This window comes from Scyliorhinus canicula, chromosome 9 (assembly GCF_902713615.1).
Source record: "Scyliorhinus canicula chromosome 9, sScyCan1.1, whole genome shotgun sequence".
Lineage (NCBI taxonomy): Eukaryota > Metazoa > Chordata > Chondrichthyes > Carcharhiniformes > Scyliorhinidae > Scyliorhinus > Scyliorhinus canicula.
In genome coordinates this window covers 67,252,685-67,274,369 of record NC_052154.1, presented here as the reverse complement: position 1 = coordinate 67,274,369, position 21,685 = coordinate 67,252,685, and the positions used below count along the sequence as shown (strand labels likewise).

Below are 21,685 nucleotides of genomic sequence, written 5' to 3'. Positions count from 1 at the left end.
CTGTATTATCACACTTTGCAAAACGTCTTATGTCTAATGGCAACATTCGCTGACAGTAGAACTGTGTCAATAATTTGCATCTAAAAATGTCACTAGCTTTCAGCCAGGCTGAGATAAGAGCACCCTATAGAATGAGTGTTCAATCCAAAGCCCCCCAAAAAAATCAAGTATAAGATAAGCACGCAAGATGACTGGAAACTTTCATTTCATCCGATTTGTTGTGACTTTTTCAAATATAAAATGATTGATGTAGGGTGTTGAATGGTGTTAAAATTAAGTCAATGCTAAAGAGGTATTTTAGTACCAATGTAACTTCATTATTTCACCGAAGATTCATGGCTATGTTTATATTTAATTTCCAGTTTGTGAAAATAATGACATTCCTAATTTTTTGTTTCAAATAAGTTTCAAACATATTGGGCGGAATTTTTCTTTTTTATGCAGTGTGGCAGCATGCGGGGAAAAGCAGCGTTGAAGCCATCAGTGCCTATGGAAACTTCCTCTGCCATATCATTCAAATATAGTTTACAAATGTATGAAAGGGCGGGCACCACAACATCACATCAATACCGGGGACACTGCCTCATCCCACCCTCTCTTCTCCTCCTCGCTCCAACCGCCCCCCCCAACCCCCCACAAGCGATGCACTCATCTGAGCTTCTCCAAAGGGTCTACGTGCCAGGTGCACGTTGTGGGAGAGCAGTTGTAATTCATGCTGGTGTGCCCTCATGTCAGCATGAATGGATATCTAAAAGGGGGAGGGGCAATGATCAGGCGTAGAGGCCTGATAATGACATGCAAGTTTATTATAATGGGTTTCCCGACATTGAACTTCGGAATTCCTGATAAGTCACTGGTGGAAGTTGGGGACAATTGCAATTAGGCTTCCCGCTGACATAAACTATGATTGGGGCCTCTTGCAAGATTTTCCACTCCTGTCACCAAACCTGCCCAAAAAGAAGAGGAGCGGAAAATCCCGACCATAGTAGACAATAACCTACTCATTGGTAGCAGATAATTCAGTAGAGCACAACATTTCAATCAAAGTTGCCAAAATATTATTTTTTAAATTGTAACACTAGTACATTAGGCTTTAAGTTGTCTCAGAATAAGAAATATTTTCTAAATAAAATACTGCTGTGCCACGTTAAATGAGAAAAACTAGTAAAAATCAAGTCCCGAATGGAAGGTTTTCCATACCAGTAGATGGCACCATTTTCCAATAAAACCTCCACAATCCTATTATATCTCAATTTAAAGCCACATCCCAAACAAATAATGAAGATCAGTAACGGAATAACATTTGGCAGGCAATATGAAAAACAAGTTATTTCAGAAAACTGTTGTAATACTTCCTAGGCCACTAAAAGTATTTATTCATTTGAAAATAAGAATTTAAATCAGTAAAGGAGTATACCTTTGTGCAACATGATTTAACACATTTTCTTTTTCCTCAAAGCTAGAGTGAAATTCCACAGGGGAAACTGAAGTAATAGTTTCTGCAGTGACATCAACCGTCTCTGCACTAACAGTCTCTGCCTCATTTTCTGCACACCATATTCTAAGTAAAAATAAAAATGTAACATTACAATGTAATCCACTGGAAAATGAGATAATGTAAGTGAGCTTTCTAGTTATTCCAAATGATCATTAGATTTCCATTCTTCACAAAAGATTACAGAATTGTTACAGCTCAGAAAGAGGCCCTTTGTCCCTTCGTATCTGCACCGGCTCTCCAAATGAGCATTTCACTTAGTGCCATTCTGCTACCAACACTGAAGATTGTTTATTTTAAAGTAATCACCTAATTTCCTCTTGAATGCCTCGATTGAATACGCCTCCACCACACTCAGGCAGTGCATCAGAACCCACCTTTTGCAGAAGGAGACATTTGGGCCTTCGGGTCTGCACCTACCCTCCAAAAGCACCCTACCTAGCCCCCCCCCCCCCCCCCCCCCCCCCCCCCCCCCCCCCCCCCCCCTTATTCTCCTAACAACGTAATCCCACCAGACCTGCATGTTTTTGAACTGTGGGAGGAAACTGGAGCACCCAGAGGAAACCAGGTAAACAAGAGGAGAACTCCACAGTCACCCAATGTCGGAATTGAACTTGGGATTCTAGCACTGTGAGGCAGCAGTGCTAATCGCTGTGCATGCCACCCCATCTACTCTGTCTTGGTCCTTCAGGATTTTGATAACAGACCAGTTGCAGCTTTTCAGTAATTCACTATGCAGCAAACATTTGTTACAGCATTATTTGTTAGTAGTTACTCTTAAGTTAGCTAATGGATCGCCATTGGCAGAACACATTATGTGAGCTTGAAAGCAATGCATCAACTGGATATTATGTACTGGTTTATTAGTGTACCAAATAATTTTAATTTGAAATGTCCTTATAATGACTGAACCACTATAAATTCACATGCTACAATCTAAGAACAATACTCTCAACATGTTTTTTAGATTTGTTCTCGGGATGTAAATAATGCACATGCATGGCAGTATTTATCGCCCACCCTTACTGGCCTAAACAATTGCTTTGCAATTGACTGACTTCCTATTCCACTTCACAGGGTATTGAGTGGACTGGAGTTTTGCCAACCAAGTACATGTGAAAGGGTCCTTCCCTTAAGGACACTGATGAACCAAATGGGTTTTTATGGCAATTGACATTGCATCAATTTGAACTGATTTGAAGATAGGAGAATGTGGGAATTGGCTATGCTGGAATAACACTTCCAAGAATTTCACAGGAGCATTTTCAGACAGAATTTGATACTGAGCACCAAAACATATTACAACATGTCAAGTAGGTTTCAAGCTGCATCTTGGAGGTCAGGCGGAGAGGCTTGGGATGGGCATTCCATAGTTTACGGCCTAGGGCAACTGAAAGTATGCAACACCACCCCTCGCCTTTTGCCTGTCAATTACCTGTTGGAACATTAGTCAGCAAGCACTGACCCCCATTTCTGCCCACCAGCTCTTGTCATCTTCAAATCATTACACCATGGCCCAGTGTTTACAATCATCAATGATGATGGCACCTCCCAGTGACCTCATGTAAAGCTTTCCATTAATCTTCAGTGATCCTTATGGCAAAAACTTAAGAGTCACATGATGGTTACAACACAGGAGGTTATTTAACCAATTGTGGCAATGCTAGCTCTGTGCAAGAGTAATTTGCAGACTGACTCCCCATCGCTTTCCCTGAAACTCAAAAAATAGAAAAAGTGAACCATTTCTATCGTCTCTCAGAACTCAGCAGCATTCCTTTAACATATTCGTAAACGTCGGTTCACGTATACAGTCAAGACAAGACAGGCCCACAAAATCTGGTAGGAGGATACAACATACTCAAATTCAGCCAGGACTGACAAGTTGTGAGATGTGTTTAAAATACATTTAAAACTTCTGTTAATTATAGTGATGATTTTACTATTAATAAAATGGCAATATAAAGAGAAGCCTTTATTAGTAATAAAATGGCAATATAAATTGACAATGTAAAATGGACAGTTTGTAAAAAGTGAAGTAAAATTAACAAATGTTCAAAGGTGTGTAAACTGATTAACTGATGTTTAAAAAAATGACCCTATTACAGAAAAAGGTAACAGACAAGAAAAGCAGTAACACAACATTAAGACCTAAACACAAGCGTGAGAATGGATGTTATTTTTTAAAATATTTTGGGGAATATCGTGTGTGTAAAGCTGGCCAAAGATAAATGGAGACCATTTGTCTGCAAGAGTTTAGGGATGAAAGACGTGAAAGTGCTAAATGGATGCATTTGCAATCAAGCTTTGGTCAAACAGCTTTATAAGTAAATAATTCAAGTTTACAGGCGGGATTTTCTGTGCAAGTCGTCACATGTTTTTCACCAACAGGATCTTCTGGTCCTGCCGTTGTCAACAAGATTTCCCGTTGAATGTACCCCTCTTCGCTGGGAAACTCGAGGCAGTGGTGCACCATTGGTGGGACTGGAGTATCCCGTCAGTATTACCAGACGGTAAATTCCGCTCTACAAATTATAGTGGGAGATAGAGAGGGACTTCGTTTTTTTCAGCTATTAAATTTGAACGCGAAGTAAAAAAGTTTTTTCAGCTATTAAATTTCAACGCGAAGTAAAAAGCTTTTACAGATTTCAAATGTTTCACAAGTAAACTCGGGAAGGTAATTAAATTTTATTTAATCCTAAAAGTGGAAGCAATAGGAAAGCCATTGAAGACTTTTATATTTCGGAAAGTTCAAAGAAATGTTGAGAACAATGGAAGCGAAGATGAAAGGGAGAAAAGGATAGACAAGAAGAGATGCTGAGCTGATGTTGGGGTTGGGCTGGGTGAGGAAGGTCTCCGAGAAACAGCTCCGGGCTAGACGGTGCAGTTTGATTTAGCCATCCAGTCAAGCCAGAAAAGTCTTGTTCTAAGTTTCCTGGATTTTCCATAGCAGAGCGAGTGAGTTTGAGAGGTTGTGTAGTTTTGCGTTGGGTAACATTACTGGATTTTTTATAGTTAAACATCTATCAGGGAGTGTCGTGTAACGAAGCCGTTTATTTCTGGGTCTGACCATGTAGGGAGGCTTTTGGGGGAATGTTTTGGAAGACTGACTTAAACCTGTCTAACTAATAGAACAGTACAGCACAGAACAGGCCCTTCGGCCCTCGATGTTGTACCGAGCAATGATCACCCTACTCAAACCCACGTATCCACCCTATACCCGTAACCCAACAATCCCCCCCCCCTTAACCGTACTTTTTAGGACACTACGGGCAATTTAGCATGGCCAATCCACCTGACCCGCACATCTTTGGACTGTGGGAGGAAACCGGAGCACCCGGAGGAAACCCACGCACACACGGGGAGGACGTGCAGACTCCGCACAGACAGTGACCCAGCCGGGAATCGAACCTGGGACCCTGGAGCTGTGAAGCATTTATGCTAACCACCATGCTACCGTGCTGCCCTAACGTGCTTAAATGTTCTAGTTAGTAAATTGATTATTTTTTAAATCCCAAGTGTTACTGGACGTCTTGCTGCTGAGATCAGCACATTTTCCGTTGTTTTCAGTACAAAAAAGAATAAAGCCAAGTTTTTCTCTGAGATTTGATTTACTCAGCAATTAACATCTGCTGTAGTCATAACACAAGGAAGTGGAGGTGAGTTGCCGCAGTTACTGGGGAACAAGAAGTTTAGGATACGATGAACACCATCTCCTGCCAATGCAAGATGGCCATACGTGCATGCGCACTGGTCTGCAAAGTCATAACTCCGCTGCACCCAAAACATGGGGCGAGATTCTCAGGACTCACGACGGTTCGGAGAATAGCGGGCGTCGGAAATTTTTACGGCGACGCTGTTCCGACGCCCTCCCGCTCTTCTCCGAACCCCGCAAAATGTCGGAGTCGCCATTCCCGACAAACGCCTCCTTCCCGCCCCTGACACGACCAGAATCGCCACTGATAGCCCCCACCGCTATTCACCGGCCCGGATGGGCCGAAGTCCCGACGTCATGGCGCCCTGTTTGCACGTCGTGAAACACACCTGCTTTTTAAATTCGTCAACCAGTCGGCCTGGCTGACGACAGCTTGGAGGAGGTCAGGGCACCACTCTGCGCACCGCTCAGCGCACCGCTCAGCGAGTCTGGCACAACGGGGAAGGCATCCCTGAGAACGGGAGGGGGTCCAGAGCGGGGGGAGTGTGGGGCGACGGGGGAGGCAGTGGGGGCGACGGGGAAGGCAGTGGGGGAGACGGGGGAGACAGTGGGGGGCGACGGGGGAGGCAATGGGGGCGACGGGGGAGGCAGTGGGGGAGACGGGGGAGGCAGTGGGGGAGACGGGGGAGGCAGTGGGGGCGACGGGGAGGCCGCGGGGGAGACGGGGGAGGCAATGGGGCGACGGGGGAGGCAATGGGGGCGACGGGGGAGGCAGTGGGAGGCGACGGGGGAGACAGTGGGGGGCGACGGGGGAGGCAGTGGGGGAGACGGGGGAGGCAGTGGGGGTGACGGGGGAGGCAGTGGGGAGGCGGGGAGGCAGTGGGGGAGACGGGGGAGGCAGTGGGGGCGACGGGGGAGACAGTGGGGGGCGACGGGGGGGCAGTGGGGGCGACGGGGGAGGCAGTGGGGGCGACGGGGGGAGGCAGTGGGGGGCGACGGGGGAGGCAGTGGGGGGCGACGGGGGAGGCAGTGGGGGGCGGCGGAGGGGGGGGGGGGGGTTAGGTAGAGAGTGAGCCGTCCAACCCCGTAACAAAATGTCTGCCAGCATGCCATGGTGTGCCGGTCACGAGGACACGGCCGCTGGTTCCCCTGTGGCTTACGGCCACAGGCCACTGACGCACCCGTGAGGAGGCCATAGTTTACTGGCCGTTGGATGCAGAAAGTGACCAGGGGTTAGGCTGACTGCGTGTCAGCAGCGCGACCAGGCCACCGGGACACACTGGTATCCCATGGCTGGCGGCTGCCGACGGTGTCGACTAACCTCCGTCTAACATGTCCCGTTTCTCTGCCTCCCACCACCCTTCTGTAGGTTAGCACAATGTCTGTGAACAGATCGGCTATGTTCTGCGCAGTGGTTGGGGCAGCTCTACTGGATTTGGAGATGCAGCAGCATCCACACCCACAACCCGCAGTGGATGCAGGGCCAGCTGCAGCAGCAGAGGGAAGGGCCGAGGAGTGTGCCAGTCGTCGAGCAGCATGGGGGGGGGGGGGGGGGGGGGGGGGGGGGAGAGAGAGAGAGAGAGGAGGAGGAAGAGGAAGAGGAGAGAGTGAGGGTGCAGCCACGGCGCCAGAGGCGACGACCAAAGCCGAGGGTGTACCGTGTCCGGGTCTCTTTCCTAACAATGCCGGACATCACCTGCAGGAGAAGACTCCGGCTGAGTAGGCAGACGGTGATACATATCTGCCAACTCCTGTCGCACCTCGCCCCACGTGGAACGGGGGGAGGACACGCGATCCCGGTTGCCATCAAGGTGACGGTCGCTCTGAACTTCTATGCTACCGGCTCCTTCCAGTCTCCGAGCGGGGACGTCTCCGGGATCTCCCAGTCATCGGTGCACAGGTGCATCCGGGATGTGACCGACGCCCTCTATGCCATCGCGGACCGCTACATCACCTTTCCCGAGGACCAAGCAAGTCAAGACTCACGAGCCCGTGGATTTGCCAGTGTGGCCGGGATACCGAGGGTTCAGGGGTCAATCGACTGTGTTCACGTCCCCATGCGCCCGCCTGCTGTGGACAAGGAAGTGTTCACAAACAGGAGGGGGACATACTCCATTAATGTCCAGGTGGTATGCGACCCCCACATGATGTTCATGAACGTCTGTGCAAGGTTCCCAGGGAGTGTGCAGGACTCCTACATACTAGCGCAGTCGTTCATCCCTGCGATGTTTGAGGGACGTCCCCCCCGGCTCAGGGGCTGGTTGCTAGGCGACAGGGGTTATCCGCTGAGGTCTTGGCTGATGACACCTATACGGAGGCCTCAGACCAATGCGGAAACACGATACAACGAGGCCCATGCAGCAACCAGGGGTGTGGTGGAGCGCTGCCTTGCCTCCTGAAGATGAGATTCAGGTGCCTGGACCGCTCCGGAGGGGCCCTGCAGTACCAGGCCGACAGGGTCGCTCGCATTGTAGTGGTCTGCTGTGCGCTGCACAACATCGCGATGCAGAGGGGAGATGACCTGCTGCAGGAGGCGGAGGGAGAAGCTAGTGGAAGTGGTGCCAGCACAGAGGAGGAGGAGGAGGCGAGGGAGGAGGAGGAGGAGGAGGCTGGCGGAGTGGCGGGCGCAGAACGCAGACACGACCCAGGTGCTGGTGATGTCCAGGAGGCGGCACGACGGACCCGGCAAGGACGGCGGGCACGCGACGCCCTGGTGGCAGCACGGTTCACGCATCGCATGTGACGTCCCCGATGAACACCAAACCACCACCTGCATCGCTAGTCATGCAGAGGGTCACCACACAACTGCCACCACCACAACCCCCCCCCTCAGTGTACACTGCTCCACTTCGACATGACACTTATCACTGGGTCCAGACCGAATAGCACAACATTGATGGCTGTGTCAGCGGGTGTGATCAGTGCCATGTGGAATGATGACAGCCCGCTCTGCGACGAGCTGTGAGCTCAGAATCGTTAGAGAGAGTCTGACCCATGGCAATAGCTGAACCATCCACCTTGGTGGCCGCTGAGTTCGTCACTGACACTCCATCACGTGCCCGCGTGGGCTAGCTGTGGGAGGGGGGTAGGGGCAGGGACTGCACACCCGGCACCGAGGTTTCACCACCCGTCACCCCCAGCGACACTCGGTCACCATCACGATTCCTGTGGCTGTGGAACAATCACACGGTATTACAAGTACGTTTAATATTAACAATTATTTACAGGTGCCCTAGCCCCTACAACTAAACTGTGCCCTTCACCCGTGCCAATTTACTCAGTGTCTATCTTAGTTGCCTTACGGGCCCTACCACTACGTCTAAGTGACTCCCCAGATGATACAGCAGGAGTGGAGGAGGATGCTGCGAATCGCCCCCCCTCGACTCGTTTCTCCTTGGCCTAAGCGTTTCCTGGGGCGACCAGGCCTTGATGGGCCAGGCTGCTCTGCGGGCGTCTCGGGTGACATTGTGCCACCCTGCTCTGCCTGCTGCCCACCCGATGCACCAGGGATGGGACGGGGGGAGGCCAAGAATTCCGGGACCTCCCGTGATGGAGTTAATGGGACGGACCCCGAAACCTCCTCCTCCCTCGGGGAGCCCGGTGGCCCCCGGGCCTCACTTTGGGACAGAGGTGCGAGCGGGGAGGTGCCCCGTCGCACCACCGACACCTGGCGCTGCCAGTCCTGGAGGCCTGCAACGGTATCCACCAGGATCCGAAGGTTTGCAGAGACGGAGTCCAGGGAGTTAAACATTCCCACCAGGGGACTGTGCGACCTCAACCTGTGTGTGCACGACGCCATCCAGCACATGTGTCAGGCGGTTGATGGTCTCCGCGACCGACTGCTGCGACTGTGCTATCGACTGCTGCGACTGTGCTATCGACTGCTGGGACTGTGCCATGGCGTGCTGGGACTGGGCCATGACCTGCTGAGACTGGGCCATGACCTGCTGAGACTCGGCCATGGCCCGCAGGGCGCCGGCAATGTCGTTTTGGCTCTGGCACATTGCTGCCTGTGAGAGGGCAACCCTGTCCAGGGCCGAGGATGACGCGTGCACATTAACCCCAACGTCTTGCATAACCTGACCCATTGCCTCCACCGCGGATGCCACCCGTGCGGTGTCGGACTGGGTCTCTGCCATGAGCGGCACCACTCCCTGCTCTTGGACGCGGTTCGACTCCTCTAACAGCGTCTGCAGAGCCAGGAAGGCAGCCCTCCACCCGCCATTGTTTCCCTTGGTTTCCTGAGGCATCGGCTGTGCGGGTGGGTTGATAAACTCCAGGAACTCAGAAAACGTCTGGGTGCCAGCTGCATCCTGGGCCTGGTCTGGCCTCTGCGAGTCCGGGCCCTCTGTTGCTCCGACCTCCACCTGCTGTACCTGCTCAGCTGTGATGTGCCAACCAGACTGTGCCCCAGGAGACTCATCACTAAATAGGCCCGCCGGGGTGTGTGTCTCTGGGATGATGGATGTGGTGGGAGAAAGCAGTGCCGCAAGCCCGACGCTCTCAATGTTTAGGGCCTCCTCCAGGGTGTGGGGCTGCTCAGCGACAGGAGGGTTGTCCCTGGCCATTTCTGGTGGTGGTGGTGGACTTCGAACCCTCTGTGCGTCCTGGTCCGCAGATTGGGTTGGGGCGGATAGGGCTGCCTGCTGATCGGGCACCCTCTGTTGTGAGGCCCCGGGTGAGGTGGCGGCAGATTCCTGTGTCCGTCTGGAGGCAGACGGCCCTGGTCGTTCGGCATCACGTCCTAGGGAAGAGAATGAGACGGGTTATTTCGATTTGCTCGGCAGGCCGCTGGACGGTCCCAGTGGGCAGAGTTTGTGAAGGGACAGAGGATGGGGGAGGTTGTCCCAGTGGGCAGGGTGTGTGAAGGGACAGAGGATGGGGGAGGTGTCCCAGTGGGCAGGGTGTGTGAAGGGACAGAGGATGGGGGAGGTGTCCCAGTGGGCAGGGTGTGTGAAGGGACAGAGGATGGGGGAGGTGTCCCAGTGGGCAGGGTGTGTGAAGGGACAGAGGATGGGGGAGGTGTCCCAGTGGGCAGGGTGTGTGAAGGGACAGAGGATGGGGGAGGTGTCCCAGTGGGCAGGGTGTGTGAAGGGACAGAGGATGGGGGAGGGGTGAGTGTTTGTCAGGGAGGGTTGTCTCACTTGCTGCAGTTCCGCCAACCTCGCATTGCGCGATATCGCGGGTGGCAGACCCCCCAACAAGGTCCAGGGCCCTCTGTTCAAAGGTGCTGGGGGGGTGCAGGTTGGGCGAACCCCCTCCAGTCTTGTGCCGCTCACGGTGGTTATGAGCGGCCTTGGCCTGTTGGGGGAGGGAACATAGGTAGATCATTACAAAACGGTAGGTATCAGCAGTCCGTTCAGATACTGGCACAGTTTGGGGGGGGCAAGTTGTCATAAGACGATTGCATCTCTCCTCGGGGCCAGAGCGCTGGGTCTGCGACAACTTTGTGAACCATCCTCAAATAACTCTGCCCCAATCCCTCACCCCCCCCCCCCCCCTCCCGTGCCGGGGGGGGGGGGGCTTAAGTTAAGGGGGAGGGATGGTTGTGACTAGGGGGCACCCTCATGGCACTTACCCTGGCAGACCTGGTGAGGTCGTGTAGCTTCTTCCTACATTGCTCAGCTGAGCGAGGGGTCTGCCCCACAGCACTGACGGCAGCAGCCACGTCACGCCAGGCCTGGCATACCGCGCTGACAGGTTGGCGATGCCCTCTCCGCGGGCGGATGATGCCCCTCCTCTGCTCCACGGCATCGAGCAGCGCCTCGACGTCAGCATCTACAAAGCGAGGAGCTGGATCATTCCCTCAGATGGAATTCCTCCTCACCTCTGTTTTAAATGCCAACCCTCATTCTTTGATTATGCCCTCTGGTCCCAGACTCCCTCACAAGAGGAAACACCCTCTCAGCATCTACCCTATCCAACCCGCCCACCACCGGAGAATCATACATTTCAATAAGGTCACCTCTCATTCATCTAAACTCCAATGAGTACAAGCCCAATCTATTCAATAGGGAACGTTCTCTTGCATAGTCCACTTCTGTTTACTCATACTTTATCAAAGTGGCTCTCAGGCGCAGATGAGTGGGCATGGCTGATATTTTTTTATGTTTGCTATTTTTGAAATTTTCGTGTTTTTATTTGAGATTTGTTATGCTATAGATATTATAGATTTTCTTGCTGCTATACCTTATTCTTAGTTTAAAGTTATTTTTGAGCTGCTTAATTAAAAACATTTTATTAGGGTATTTGTAGTTTTTATAATAATAATGACAACAGCAACATAAACATGGTACATAAAACATTTCCATCCTATCACGTTCTTTGCACCCCCAATCAATGAAACAATAGCCTAAACCCCCCCCTAGATTTCTGCCTCTGCTGACATTTTAATTTTCTTTGAGAAAGTCGACGAACAGCTGCCACCTCCGGATGAACACTAACATTGACTCTCAGGGCGAACTTTATTTTCTCGAGACTGAGAAACCCAGCCATGTAACTAAACCAGGTCTCCAATTTCGGGGGCTTCGAGTCCCTCCACATTAACAGTATCCATCTCCAGGCTACCAGGGAGGCAAAGGCCAAAACGTCCCTCTCTCGCCCCCTGGGTTCCCGGCTCTTCCTACACTCCAAAGATTGCCACCTCTGGACTCGGCACCACCTGTGTTTTAAGTATCGTGGACAAAGCCTTAGCAAAACCCTGCCAAAACCCTCTAAGCTTCGGGCATGCCCAAAACATATGGAGATGGTTTACTGGACCTCCTGCGCACCTCGCACACCTGTCCTCTACCCCAAAGAACTTGCTCATCTGGACCACCGTCATGTGTGCCCGGTGGACTACCTTAAATTGTATCAGGCTAAGCCTGGCACATGATGACGATGTGTTAACCCTGCTTAAGGCATCCGCCCACAGACCCGCTTCTATCTCTCCCCCTAGCTCATCTTCCCACTTGCCCATTAGTTCCTCTATCTGAATTTCCTCCGACTCCATAAGTTCTTTGTAGATATCTGATACCTTCCCCTCTTCCACCCATGTTCTGGAAACTACCCTGTCCTGTATCCCCCGTGGTGGCAGGAGCGGGAAAATCCTGTACCTGCAGATGTCTAAGCCCATTCCATGCTGGCAGTTCAAATTTCTCCTCCAAATCCTTCAAGCTAGGGAAGCTCTTGATAATTCAAACAGCAGGCAGCAGAGCTGTCAGTCTGATACAATGTGCTCAGCAGCTCAGGGCTGCATGAGTCTATAAAGCCATAACCATAGCAGACATGTAACTGGCAGCAAATTGGCAAAAAGTTAGCTTGTCTGCATGGAAGGTGGTGATACAGGCCGAGTATGAACTGCACCGTGGAATGGAGAACAATGTGATCTAGGATTTGTACAGATAATTGAAGATTTAAATTCAGGAATTTTAAAAATGCAATGAATGACAAGGAGCTTGTATTTGGGTGGAATGATCAAGATTTAACATAAAGCCAACTGCCTGAAGCTTGTAATGGTCTTTGTTGTGTTTGGCTCCTTGTACTTTATGAAGTAACTCACCAAACACTTTGAGATGCCCAAATCAGGATCCTTTTATTGTGTCTCGTGTGGTAAGGTGACAAACTGATACAGAGCACGTTATCATGGATCTTGCAACTCCTCTGGAACTTACACCTAGCATTGACCACATGTATGTCTTATTACCCTCTCAATCATCTTCTGAAGATGGTCGGATGCGTCTCCCTTTATATCGGTGTCTCAAGTCACATGACCATGGTCTGGAGACCGCATTATGTGCCTGTACTGCCACCTGCTGGTTGGGATCACACACTATCCAACTATGATATAGGCCAGGCATTGTCAAACTCAGGGGCACGACCCGCAGGATGGGTCACGGGCAGGTGTCGGGAGAGTCGCGGAGCTGTCCGTCACGGCGCACCCGATCGTGCAAATCCGCGCGCGTCAGCCGCAGCAGCCGGCTTTTAATAATGCCGGCTGCGAGTGGCCTTCAAAATGTCCAGGAACAAATAAAAAAGTTTGGCCACAATGCGCATGCGTGCCCGATCATCGGTGCGGCTGCGCAAAACTAGACGCAGGCGCACCGATGATGGGCATGCATACGCAGTGCGGCCGCATTTTTCTTTATATGGTCGTAGGCCTTTTTTGTCAGCAACAAACAAGGTAAGAGAAAATGTTGGGTCGCGCAGGTCGGCCGGCGTGGGTCGCAAAGGTCGGCCGGCGTGGGTCGCAAAGGTCGGCCGGCGTGGGCCGCAAAGGTCGGCCGGCGTGGGCCGCAAAGGTCGGCCGGCGTGGGCCGCAAAGGTCGGCCGGCGTGGGTCGCAAAGGTCGGCCGGCGTGGGTCGCAAAGGTCGGCCGGCGTGGGTCGCAAAGGTCGGCCGGCATGGGTCGCAAAGGTCGGCCGGCGTGGGTCGCAAAGCTCGGCCGGCGTGGGTCGCAAGGGTCGGCCGGCGTGGGTCGCAAGGGTCGGCCGGCGTGGGTCGCAAAGGTCGGCCGGCGTGGGTCGCAAAGGTCGGCCGGCGTGGGTCGCAAAGGTCGGCCGGTTGGCAAAAATGGGTCCCCGGAAAAAAAGTTGGAAAAACACTGATATAGCCCAAAGGCACATCACCACAGTCTTTTATCAGTACTCCACAGGTTAGAGGCGTGAAATGCAATTAATTAATTATAACCTGTTTGGCAGCACCCAACTAATATTTTTCCTGGCAAAAGAAGGGTCAGGTTAAAGTGTAAGTGAGAAAGGCAGGTTTCGGGAGGCAGCAGACCATAGGACGCAGGAGCAAAAGGAGGCCACTCAACTCATCAAATCTGCTCCACCATTTAATGAGATCATAGCTGACCTGATATAATCCTCAACTCCACTTTCCTGTCTTATGCCCCTACTGATTAGAAATCGGTCTATCTGAGCCTTGAACATACTTAACAACCCAGCCTCTACACAGCTCTCTGTAATAAGTCATTCCACAGTTTCACTGCCCTCAGATGGAATTCCTCCTCACCTCTGTTTTAAATGCCAACCCTCATTCTTTGATTATGCCCTCTGGTCCCAGACTCCCTCACAAGAGGAAACACCCTCTCAGCATCTACCCTATCCAACCCGCCCACCACCGGAGAATCATACATTTCAATAAGGTCACCTCTCATTCATCTAAACTCCAATGAGTACAAGCCCAATCTATTCAATAGGGAACGTTCTCTTGCATAGTCCACTTCTGTTTACTCATACTTTATCAAAGTGGCTCTCAGGCGCAGATGAGTGGGCATGGCTGATATTTTTTTATGTTTGCCATTTTTGAAATTTTCGTGTTTTTATTTGAGATTTGTTATGCTATAGATATTATAGATTTTCTTGCTGCTATACCTTATTCTTAGTTTAAAGTTATTTTTGAGCTGCTTAATTAAAAACATTTTATTAGGGTATTTGTAGTTTTTATAATAATAATGACAACAGCAACATAAACATGGTACATAAAACATTTCCATCCTATCACGTTCTTTGCACCCCCAATCAATGAAACAATAGCCTAAACCCCCCCTAGATTTCTGCCTCTGCTGACATTTTAATTTTCTTTGAGAAAGTCGACGAACAGCTGCCACCTCCGGATGAACACTAACATTGACTCTCAGGGCGAACTTTATTTTCTCGAGACTGAGAAACCCAGCCATGTAACTAAACCAGGTCTCCAATTTCGGGGGCTTCGAGTCCCTCCACATTAACAGTATCCATCTCCAGGCTACCAGGGAGGCAAAGGCCAAAACGTCCCTCTCTCGCCCCCTGGGTTCCCGGCTCTTCCTACACTCCAAAGATTGCCACCTCTGGACTCGGCACCACCTGTGTTTTAAGTATCGTGGACAAAGCCTTAGCAAAACCCTGCCAAAACCCTCTAAGCTTCGGGCATGCCCAAAACATATGGAGATGGTTTACTGGACCTCCTGCGCACCTCGCACACCTGTCCTCTACCCCAAAGAACTTGCTCATCTGGACCACCGTCATGTGTGCCCGGTGGACTACCTTAAATTGTATCAGGCTAAGCCTGGCACATGATGACGATGTGTTAACCCTGCTTAAGGCATCCGCCCACAGACCCGCTTCTATCTCTCCCCCTAGCTCATCTTCCCACTTGCCCATTAGTTCCTCTATCTGAATTTCCTCCGACTCCATAAGTTCTTTGTAGATATCTGATACCTTCCCCTCTTCCACCCATGTTCTGGAAACTACCCTGTCCTGTATCCCCCGTGGTGGCAGGAGCGGGAAAATCCTGTACCTGCAGATGTCTAAGCCCATTCCATGCTGGCAGTTCAAATTTCTCCTCCAAATCCTTCAAGCTAGGGAAGCTCTTGTCTATAAATAGATCTCCCAACCTCTCAATTCCTGCTCTCTGCCATCTCCGAAACCCTCCATCCAGTCTTCCTGGCACAAACTGATGGTTGTTGTAAATCAGGGCCCAGACCAATGCTCCCATATTTCCTCCACTGCTCCCAGATTCTCAGAGCCATCACTACCACCAGGCTTCTGGAGTACCGGGCAGGCGGGAATTGCAGAGGTGCCGTTATCAGTGCCCCCAAACTTGTGTTCTTACGCGATGCTGTCTCTACACGCAACAACACTAACACCACCCCCCGCCCCCCCCCCCAACCCCCCCCCCCCCCCCCCCCCCCCCCCCCCCTCCCACTACCAGCACGGTAGCACAGGTAGATAGCACTGTGGTTTCACAGCTCCAGGGTCCCAGCTGGGTCACTGTCCATGCGGAGTCTGCATATTCTCCCCGTGTCTCCGTGGGTTTCCTCCAGGTGGTCCGGTTTCCTCCCACAGTCCAAAGACGTGCAGGTTCGGTGGATTGGCCAGGATAAATTGCCCTTGTCCAAAAAGGTTAGATGGAGTTATTGGGTTACGGGGATAGGGTCGAAGTGAGGGCTTAAGTGGGTCGGTGCTGACTCGATGGGCCAAATGGCCTCCTTCTGCACTGTATGTTCTATGTTCTACCCACTTCCTAATCATGGGTATATTAGCCGCCCAGTAGAAGTTGCAGAAGTTCGGCAGCACCAATCCACCCTCCCCCCAACTATGCTCCAACACTTTCTTCACTCGCCCACACAAAGCCCAAAATCACCTTATTCACCCATTTAAAAGAGGCCCTTGGGATAAAGATGGGGAGACACTGAAAGACAAATAGAAATCTGGGGAGGACCGTCATTTTCATGGTCTATATCCTCCCCCGCTAGTGACAGCGGAACATGTCCCACCTCCTAAAGTCCTCCTTCATTTGTTCTACAAGCCGGGACAAGTTTAACTTGTGCAATGTCTTGTCTGTGATCCAGGCTAAAGGACAGGAGAAGAGACTGCGGGAGCTGCCGCTGAGGAGGGTAGAGAAGAGCTTTCGTTATCTGGGTATACACTGTGGCCCGGAAGTGGGATCTGTTGCATAAACTTAATCTGACCTGGCCTGTGGAACAAATGGAAGGGGACTTTAAAAGATGGGACATGCTCCCGCTATCACTGGCAGTGAGGGTACAGACCTTGAAAATGACAGTCCTCCCCAGGTTCTTATTTGTATTCCAGTGCCTTCCCATCTTCATCCCTAAGACCTTTTTCAAGCGGGTTAGTAAGATCATCTCAGGATTTGTGTGGGCGAGCAAGACCCCGCGAGTAAAGAGAGCGCTGCTGGAACGCAGTCGGGGGGTGGGCTGGCGCTGCCGAACTTTTGCAACTACTACTGGGCGGCCAACATGGCCATGATCAGGAAGTGGGTTTTGGGGGGAGGGGTCAGCATGGGAACAGTTGGAGGCGGCGTCATGCAAAGGCACCAGTTTGGGAGCGCTGGTTACGGCACCTCTGCCGTTCTCGCCGGCCCGTTACTCCACTAGCCCAGTGGTGGTGGTGACACAAGAGGGTGGAGGGAGCGTCGGTCTGAACCCCGTTATGTAATAACCACAGGTTCCCACTGCGGGTTCCAGAGCTGGCAGAGGGCGAGTATTAGAAGGATGCGTGACCTGTTCATAAATGGGTGCTTTCCCAGCCTGCAGGCGCTGGAGGACAAATTTAAATTGCCGCCAGGGAACGGCTTTAGGTATCTACAAGTGCGTACCTTCCTGAGGAAGCAGGTGGTGGCCTTCCCGCTGCTGCCCCGCCACGGGGGATACAAGACAGAGTAGCGTCCGGTACCTGGGTGGGGGAGGAGAAGGTTTTGCATATCTACCAGGAGCTGTTGGAGGCAAAGGAAACCCCGGTGGAGAAGCTTAAAGGCAAGTGGGACGAGGAGTTAGGAGGGGAGTTAGAGCCGGGACTATGGGCGGAAGCCCTAAGTAGGGTCAATTCCTCCTCATCGTGTGCCAGGCTCAGTCTAATACAGTTTAAAGTGCTACACTGGGCACATATGACAGCGGCGAGGATGAGCAAGTTTTTCGGGGTAGAAGACAGATGTGCAAGGTGTGCGGGGAGCCCAGCAAACCATGTCCACATGTTTTGGGCATGCCGAAACTTGATGGGTTCTGGCAGGGGTTTGCCAGGCCAATGTCCAAGGTGCTAGGAACACGGGTGGTGCCGAGTCCAGAGGTGGCGATCTTTGGGGTGTCAGAAGATCCGGGAGTTCAGGGAGTGAAAGAGGCTGACGTCCTGGCCTTTGCCTCCCTGGTAGCCCGGAGACGGATCCTGTTAATGTGGAAGGACTCGAAGCCCCTAGTGTAGAGACCTGGGTTAGTGACATGGCTGGGTTTCTCAGCATCGAGAAAATAAAGTTTGCCTTAAGAGGATCAATGTTAGGGTTCTCCCTGAGGTGGCAGTCGTTCGTCGACTTTCTTGGAGAAATTTAATTTAAAATGTCGGTTGTAGCAGCCTTCCGAGGAGGGGGTGCGGTAAGTGTTGTGTTTGTTTTTGTTATTTTCGGTATCATTCGGGGAAATATCTATTTTTGCACTATGTTAATGTTTAACGCTCATTGTTCTTTTTTTGTTTTGGTTATAAAATTTTACAAATACTACAATAAAAATATATATTTTTTAAACTTGTGCAATGTCTCCCATTCCTGTGCCACCTGGATTCCCTAGAGCAAAAGTTCCTTCCTACCATTCTAAACAGCTCTTCCAGTCTCCTCTCCTGCCCCCTCACCTGGATCGCGAACATTACGCTTTTCCCCATATTCAATTTATACCCCGAAAATCTGACAAATTCCCCTAAGATCCGAATAACCTCCCCCATCCCCTCTAACGGGTCAGAAATGTACAGGAGCAGATCATCCGCATAATGCGAGACCCGATGCTCCCCCCCCCCCCCCCCCCCCCCCAAACCGGGTCCAGCTCTTTCCAGTTCCTGGAAGCTCTTAATGCTATAGCCAATGGCTCTATGTGCCATTTGCATTTCTGGCACCTAGGTTGATTCTGGATGGTCCATCCAGTTTAATTTATTTTAGAATTGCAGTGCCATTTCAGAGGGCATTTAAGAGCCAACCACATAGCTGTGGGTCAGACCAGGTAAGGACAGCGAATTTCTTTCCCCAAAGGGTGTGAACTAGATGGGTTTTTAAGACGATGGAAGATGGTTTTGTGGTCACCATTAGACTAATTTTTAATTCCAGAGCTATTTGAATCCATATCCCCAAAGCATTAGCCGAGGCCCCTGGTTTACTAATCCAGTAACATTACGCTATTTTGTGGCAAATCAATTATACAATAAATTAAACAAACAGAGGGACAAATTAAAGGGGCAGCCCCTTAAATTGATACTGCCTGAAACAAAAATCAAATCACAAATGAACCAAAACATGATTAAGAGGGTTGATCACCCCAACCCTCGTGGTGCCGACAGAGCACGGAAGGCCTCAACGATGCCAGTGGACACTGAGTGCCTCCTCTCCAAGGACACCCAGCCATGAATGTAGACGGGGTAGAGAGGCAGATAGGTGGGTCGGATGAATCCCAGTCACCTGCTGCATGGACATGTTGATGGCAAGTTTGGCCAGGCCCAAGAGCAGACCCCATTCCTTCCCTACCCCTCTCCATACCAGGTGTTCTGTTATGTTACCACTACACCACAGCCTCCCCTTAAACCTCTGTTTGTGTGTGGAACAAGTTTATAATTCAGAGCATTTAATAGGATTTAGGTTCCACAAACGGCCTCAAGCACTTTGAGGAAGCCTGCAATCCTGTGACGAATTCCTCGCTTTGCTGCACTATCAAAGCTGATAAACTCCGAACCCAATTAAATATGGAAAACGTAACCCGAGTGAACACAAGTCCTCATGATGTTGTACATGTCACGAATACCTGACTGAAATGACCCATATGGATAAATTTGAATGCTGTGATCACCGTCATGGTAATTGACAAAGCAGTGTGGGACTGAGGCTAAGGTTGAAGGTCTGCCTTTAGCATAACACGGAGATAGTGAATTGCCGCTTTGGTGAAACATAGTGTCCTTCACACAACTCCTCCAATACTATCTCGAAGGACAGCCTTTTCTGATAGAAATTGACTATCTGGTGGTTCTAGTTGCACAATCTCTTCTGTTGTTACCCAGTTACCTGCAACAGCCAGAAGACTGAGGATGTCCTGTTTACACGAGTGATACCATTTGACAGCTGGATCAGCCTCCTTGCCATACAGCTGCACTCTACAATCCACAACAGACCATCTCTTTATTCTAAACAACTGCTCACAGGTTAAACTTACTGGTAGACAAGTTGATTACCCTGGCTACTGAAAGAGAGCAAGCACAAATTCTTCCTGATCAGCCTATGGGCACGTTGCCTTCACTATTCCCTGTATTAGACTCATCACATACATTACATCCCTCATCGGCTTCATCTTTTTTTAAATATAAATTTAGTGTGCCCAATTCAATTTTCCAGTTAAGGGGCAATTTAGCGTGGCCAATCCACCTACCCTGCACATCTTTGGGTTGTGGGGCGAAACCCACACTGACACGGGAAGAATGTGCAAACTCCACACGGACAGTGACCCAGGGCCGAGATTGAACCTGGGACCTCAGTGCCGTGAGGCAGCAATGCTAACCACTGCGCAGCCCTTTCGGCTTCATCTGTAAGCAGTTTATGCAAATGTGGAAATATTTGAACAAGTCATACAAATGGGAAAAAATGAAGTCATGTAAGTATTTTTAAAATACCTGGTTATCTAAACCATTTTATCCCAAAATCTCCTTCATTATTTATGTGCAAATAGCAATGGCTCCTTGCACCTTCTTCAACAAAAAATACATTAAGTGGGCAATTTTCCCAAGTTCATGCCACTATGATAATCCTTGTTAATTTCAGTTTGCTAATTTAACATCAGTGCAAAAGACAAGGTTGAAGCATTTGCAACCATCTTTAGCCAGAAGTGTCAAGTGCGCAATGCATCTTGGCTTCCCCCCGAGGCTCCAGCATGACAAATGCCAATCTTCAGCCAATTCAATTCACTCCACTGGACATCAAGAAACAACTGAATGTACTGGGCACAGCAAAAGCTGTGGGCCCCAATAACATCTCAACGGTGGTACTGAATACTCCAGAACTAGCTGCACACCTTGCCAAGCTGCTTCAGTACAGCCACAATACTGCCATCTACCTGACAATGTGGATAACTGGCCAGTTATGTACTGTTGACAAAAAGTAGGACAAATTCAATCTGCCCAATTTCTGCTATATTATTCTACTCTTTATCTCCAACAAAATTGTGAAAGGTGTTGTTAACAGTGCTATGAAGCAGTACTTACTCACTGATGCTCAGCTGGGTTGTGCTCAGCTGGGTTCTTCGAGGACCACACGGCTCTGGACCACGTTGGTCTAAACATGGACAAAAGAGCTGAATTCCAGAGGTGAGGTGAGAGCCCCTGACATCGCAACAATATTTGATGGAGCAAATGAGCCCGTGTAAAATTAAAGTCAATGGGAATTGGCGGAGGGGGGAACGACACGACTCCTCAGTGGTTGGAGCCATACCAAGCCCAAGGAGGATGGTTGTGGTTGTTGGAGAATTTGTTTCTCTTGGAGGGTCATTGTCATTGGAAAAAACAAAACTGGATAAAAGCAAATGACTGCGAATGCTGGAATCTGAAACCAAAAAGAAAATGCTGGAAAATCTCAGCAGGTCTGGCACCATCCGTAGGGAGAGAAAAGAGCTAACTTTTTGAGTCCAGATGACCCTTTGTCAAAGCCCTGGGTCACTGTCCGTGTGGAATTTGCACATAGTCTTTGGAAGTCTCTTCCTCAAAAGGAGGTGAAAGCAAAGTCTTTGAATATTTTTAAAGCAGAGGTAGATAGATTCATGATAAGCAATGGGGTGAAAGGCTATCTATCGGGGTAGGTAAAATGTGCAGTTGAGGTTACAATCAGATCAGTGATTATTGAATTGAATGGCAGAACTGGAGGGGTGGCACGGTGGCCCAGTGATTATACTGCTGCCTCACAGTGCCAGGGACCCGGATTCAATTCTGGCCTTGGGTGACTGTGTATGGAGTTTACACTTTCCACCAGTTTCCTCTCATAGTCCAAAGTGCAGGTTAGGTGGATTAGCCATGCTAAAATTGTCCCTAGAGTCTAAAGATGCATAG

The 21,685-nt window shown here is 50.3% G+C and overlaps 1 protein-coding gene across 5 annotated transcripts in view; it reads right to left on the bottom strand.

Moving 5' to 3' along the window:
* LOC119971382 (BTB/POZ domain-containing protein KCTD19-like) overlaps window positions 1–21,685 on the bottom strand; it is a 179,175-nt gene that overhangs the window by 69,801 nt on the left and 87,689 nt on the right. For 4 of the 5 annotated variants that reach the window (XM_038806837.1, XM_038806838.1, XM_038806839.1 and 1 more), the window contains one exon: window positions 1,419–1,561. The exons of the other annotated variant lie outside the window; for it this stretch is intronic. In XM_038806837.1, the coding sequence (XP_038662765.1) occupies window positions 1,419–1,561 (143 nt within the window). The remainder of the gene's footprint in view (window positions 1–1,418; window positions 1,562–21,685) is intronic. 5 annotated transcript variants of the gene reach the window in all.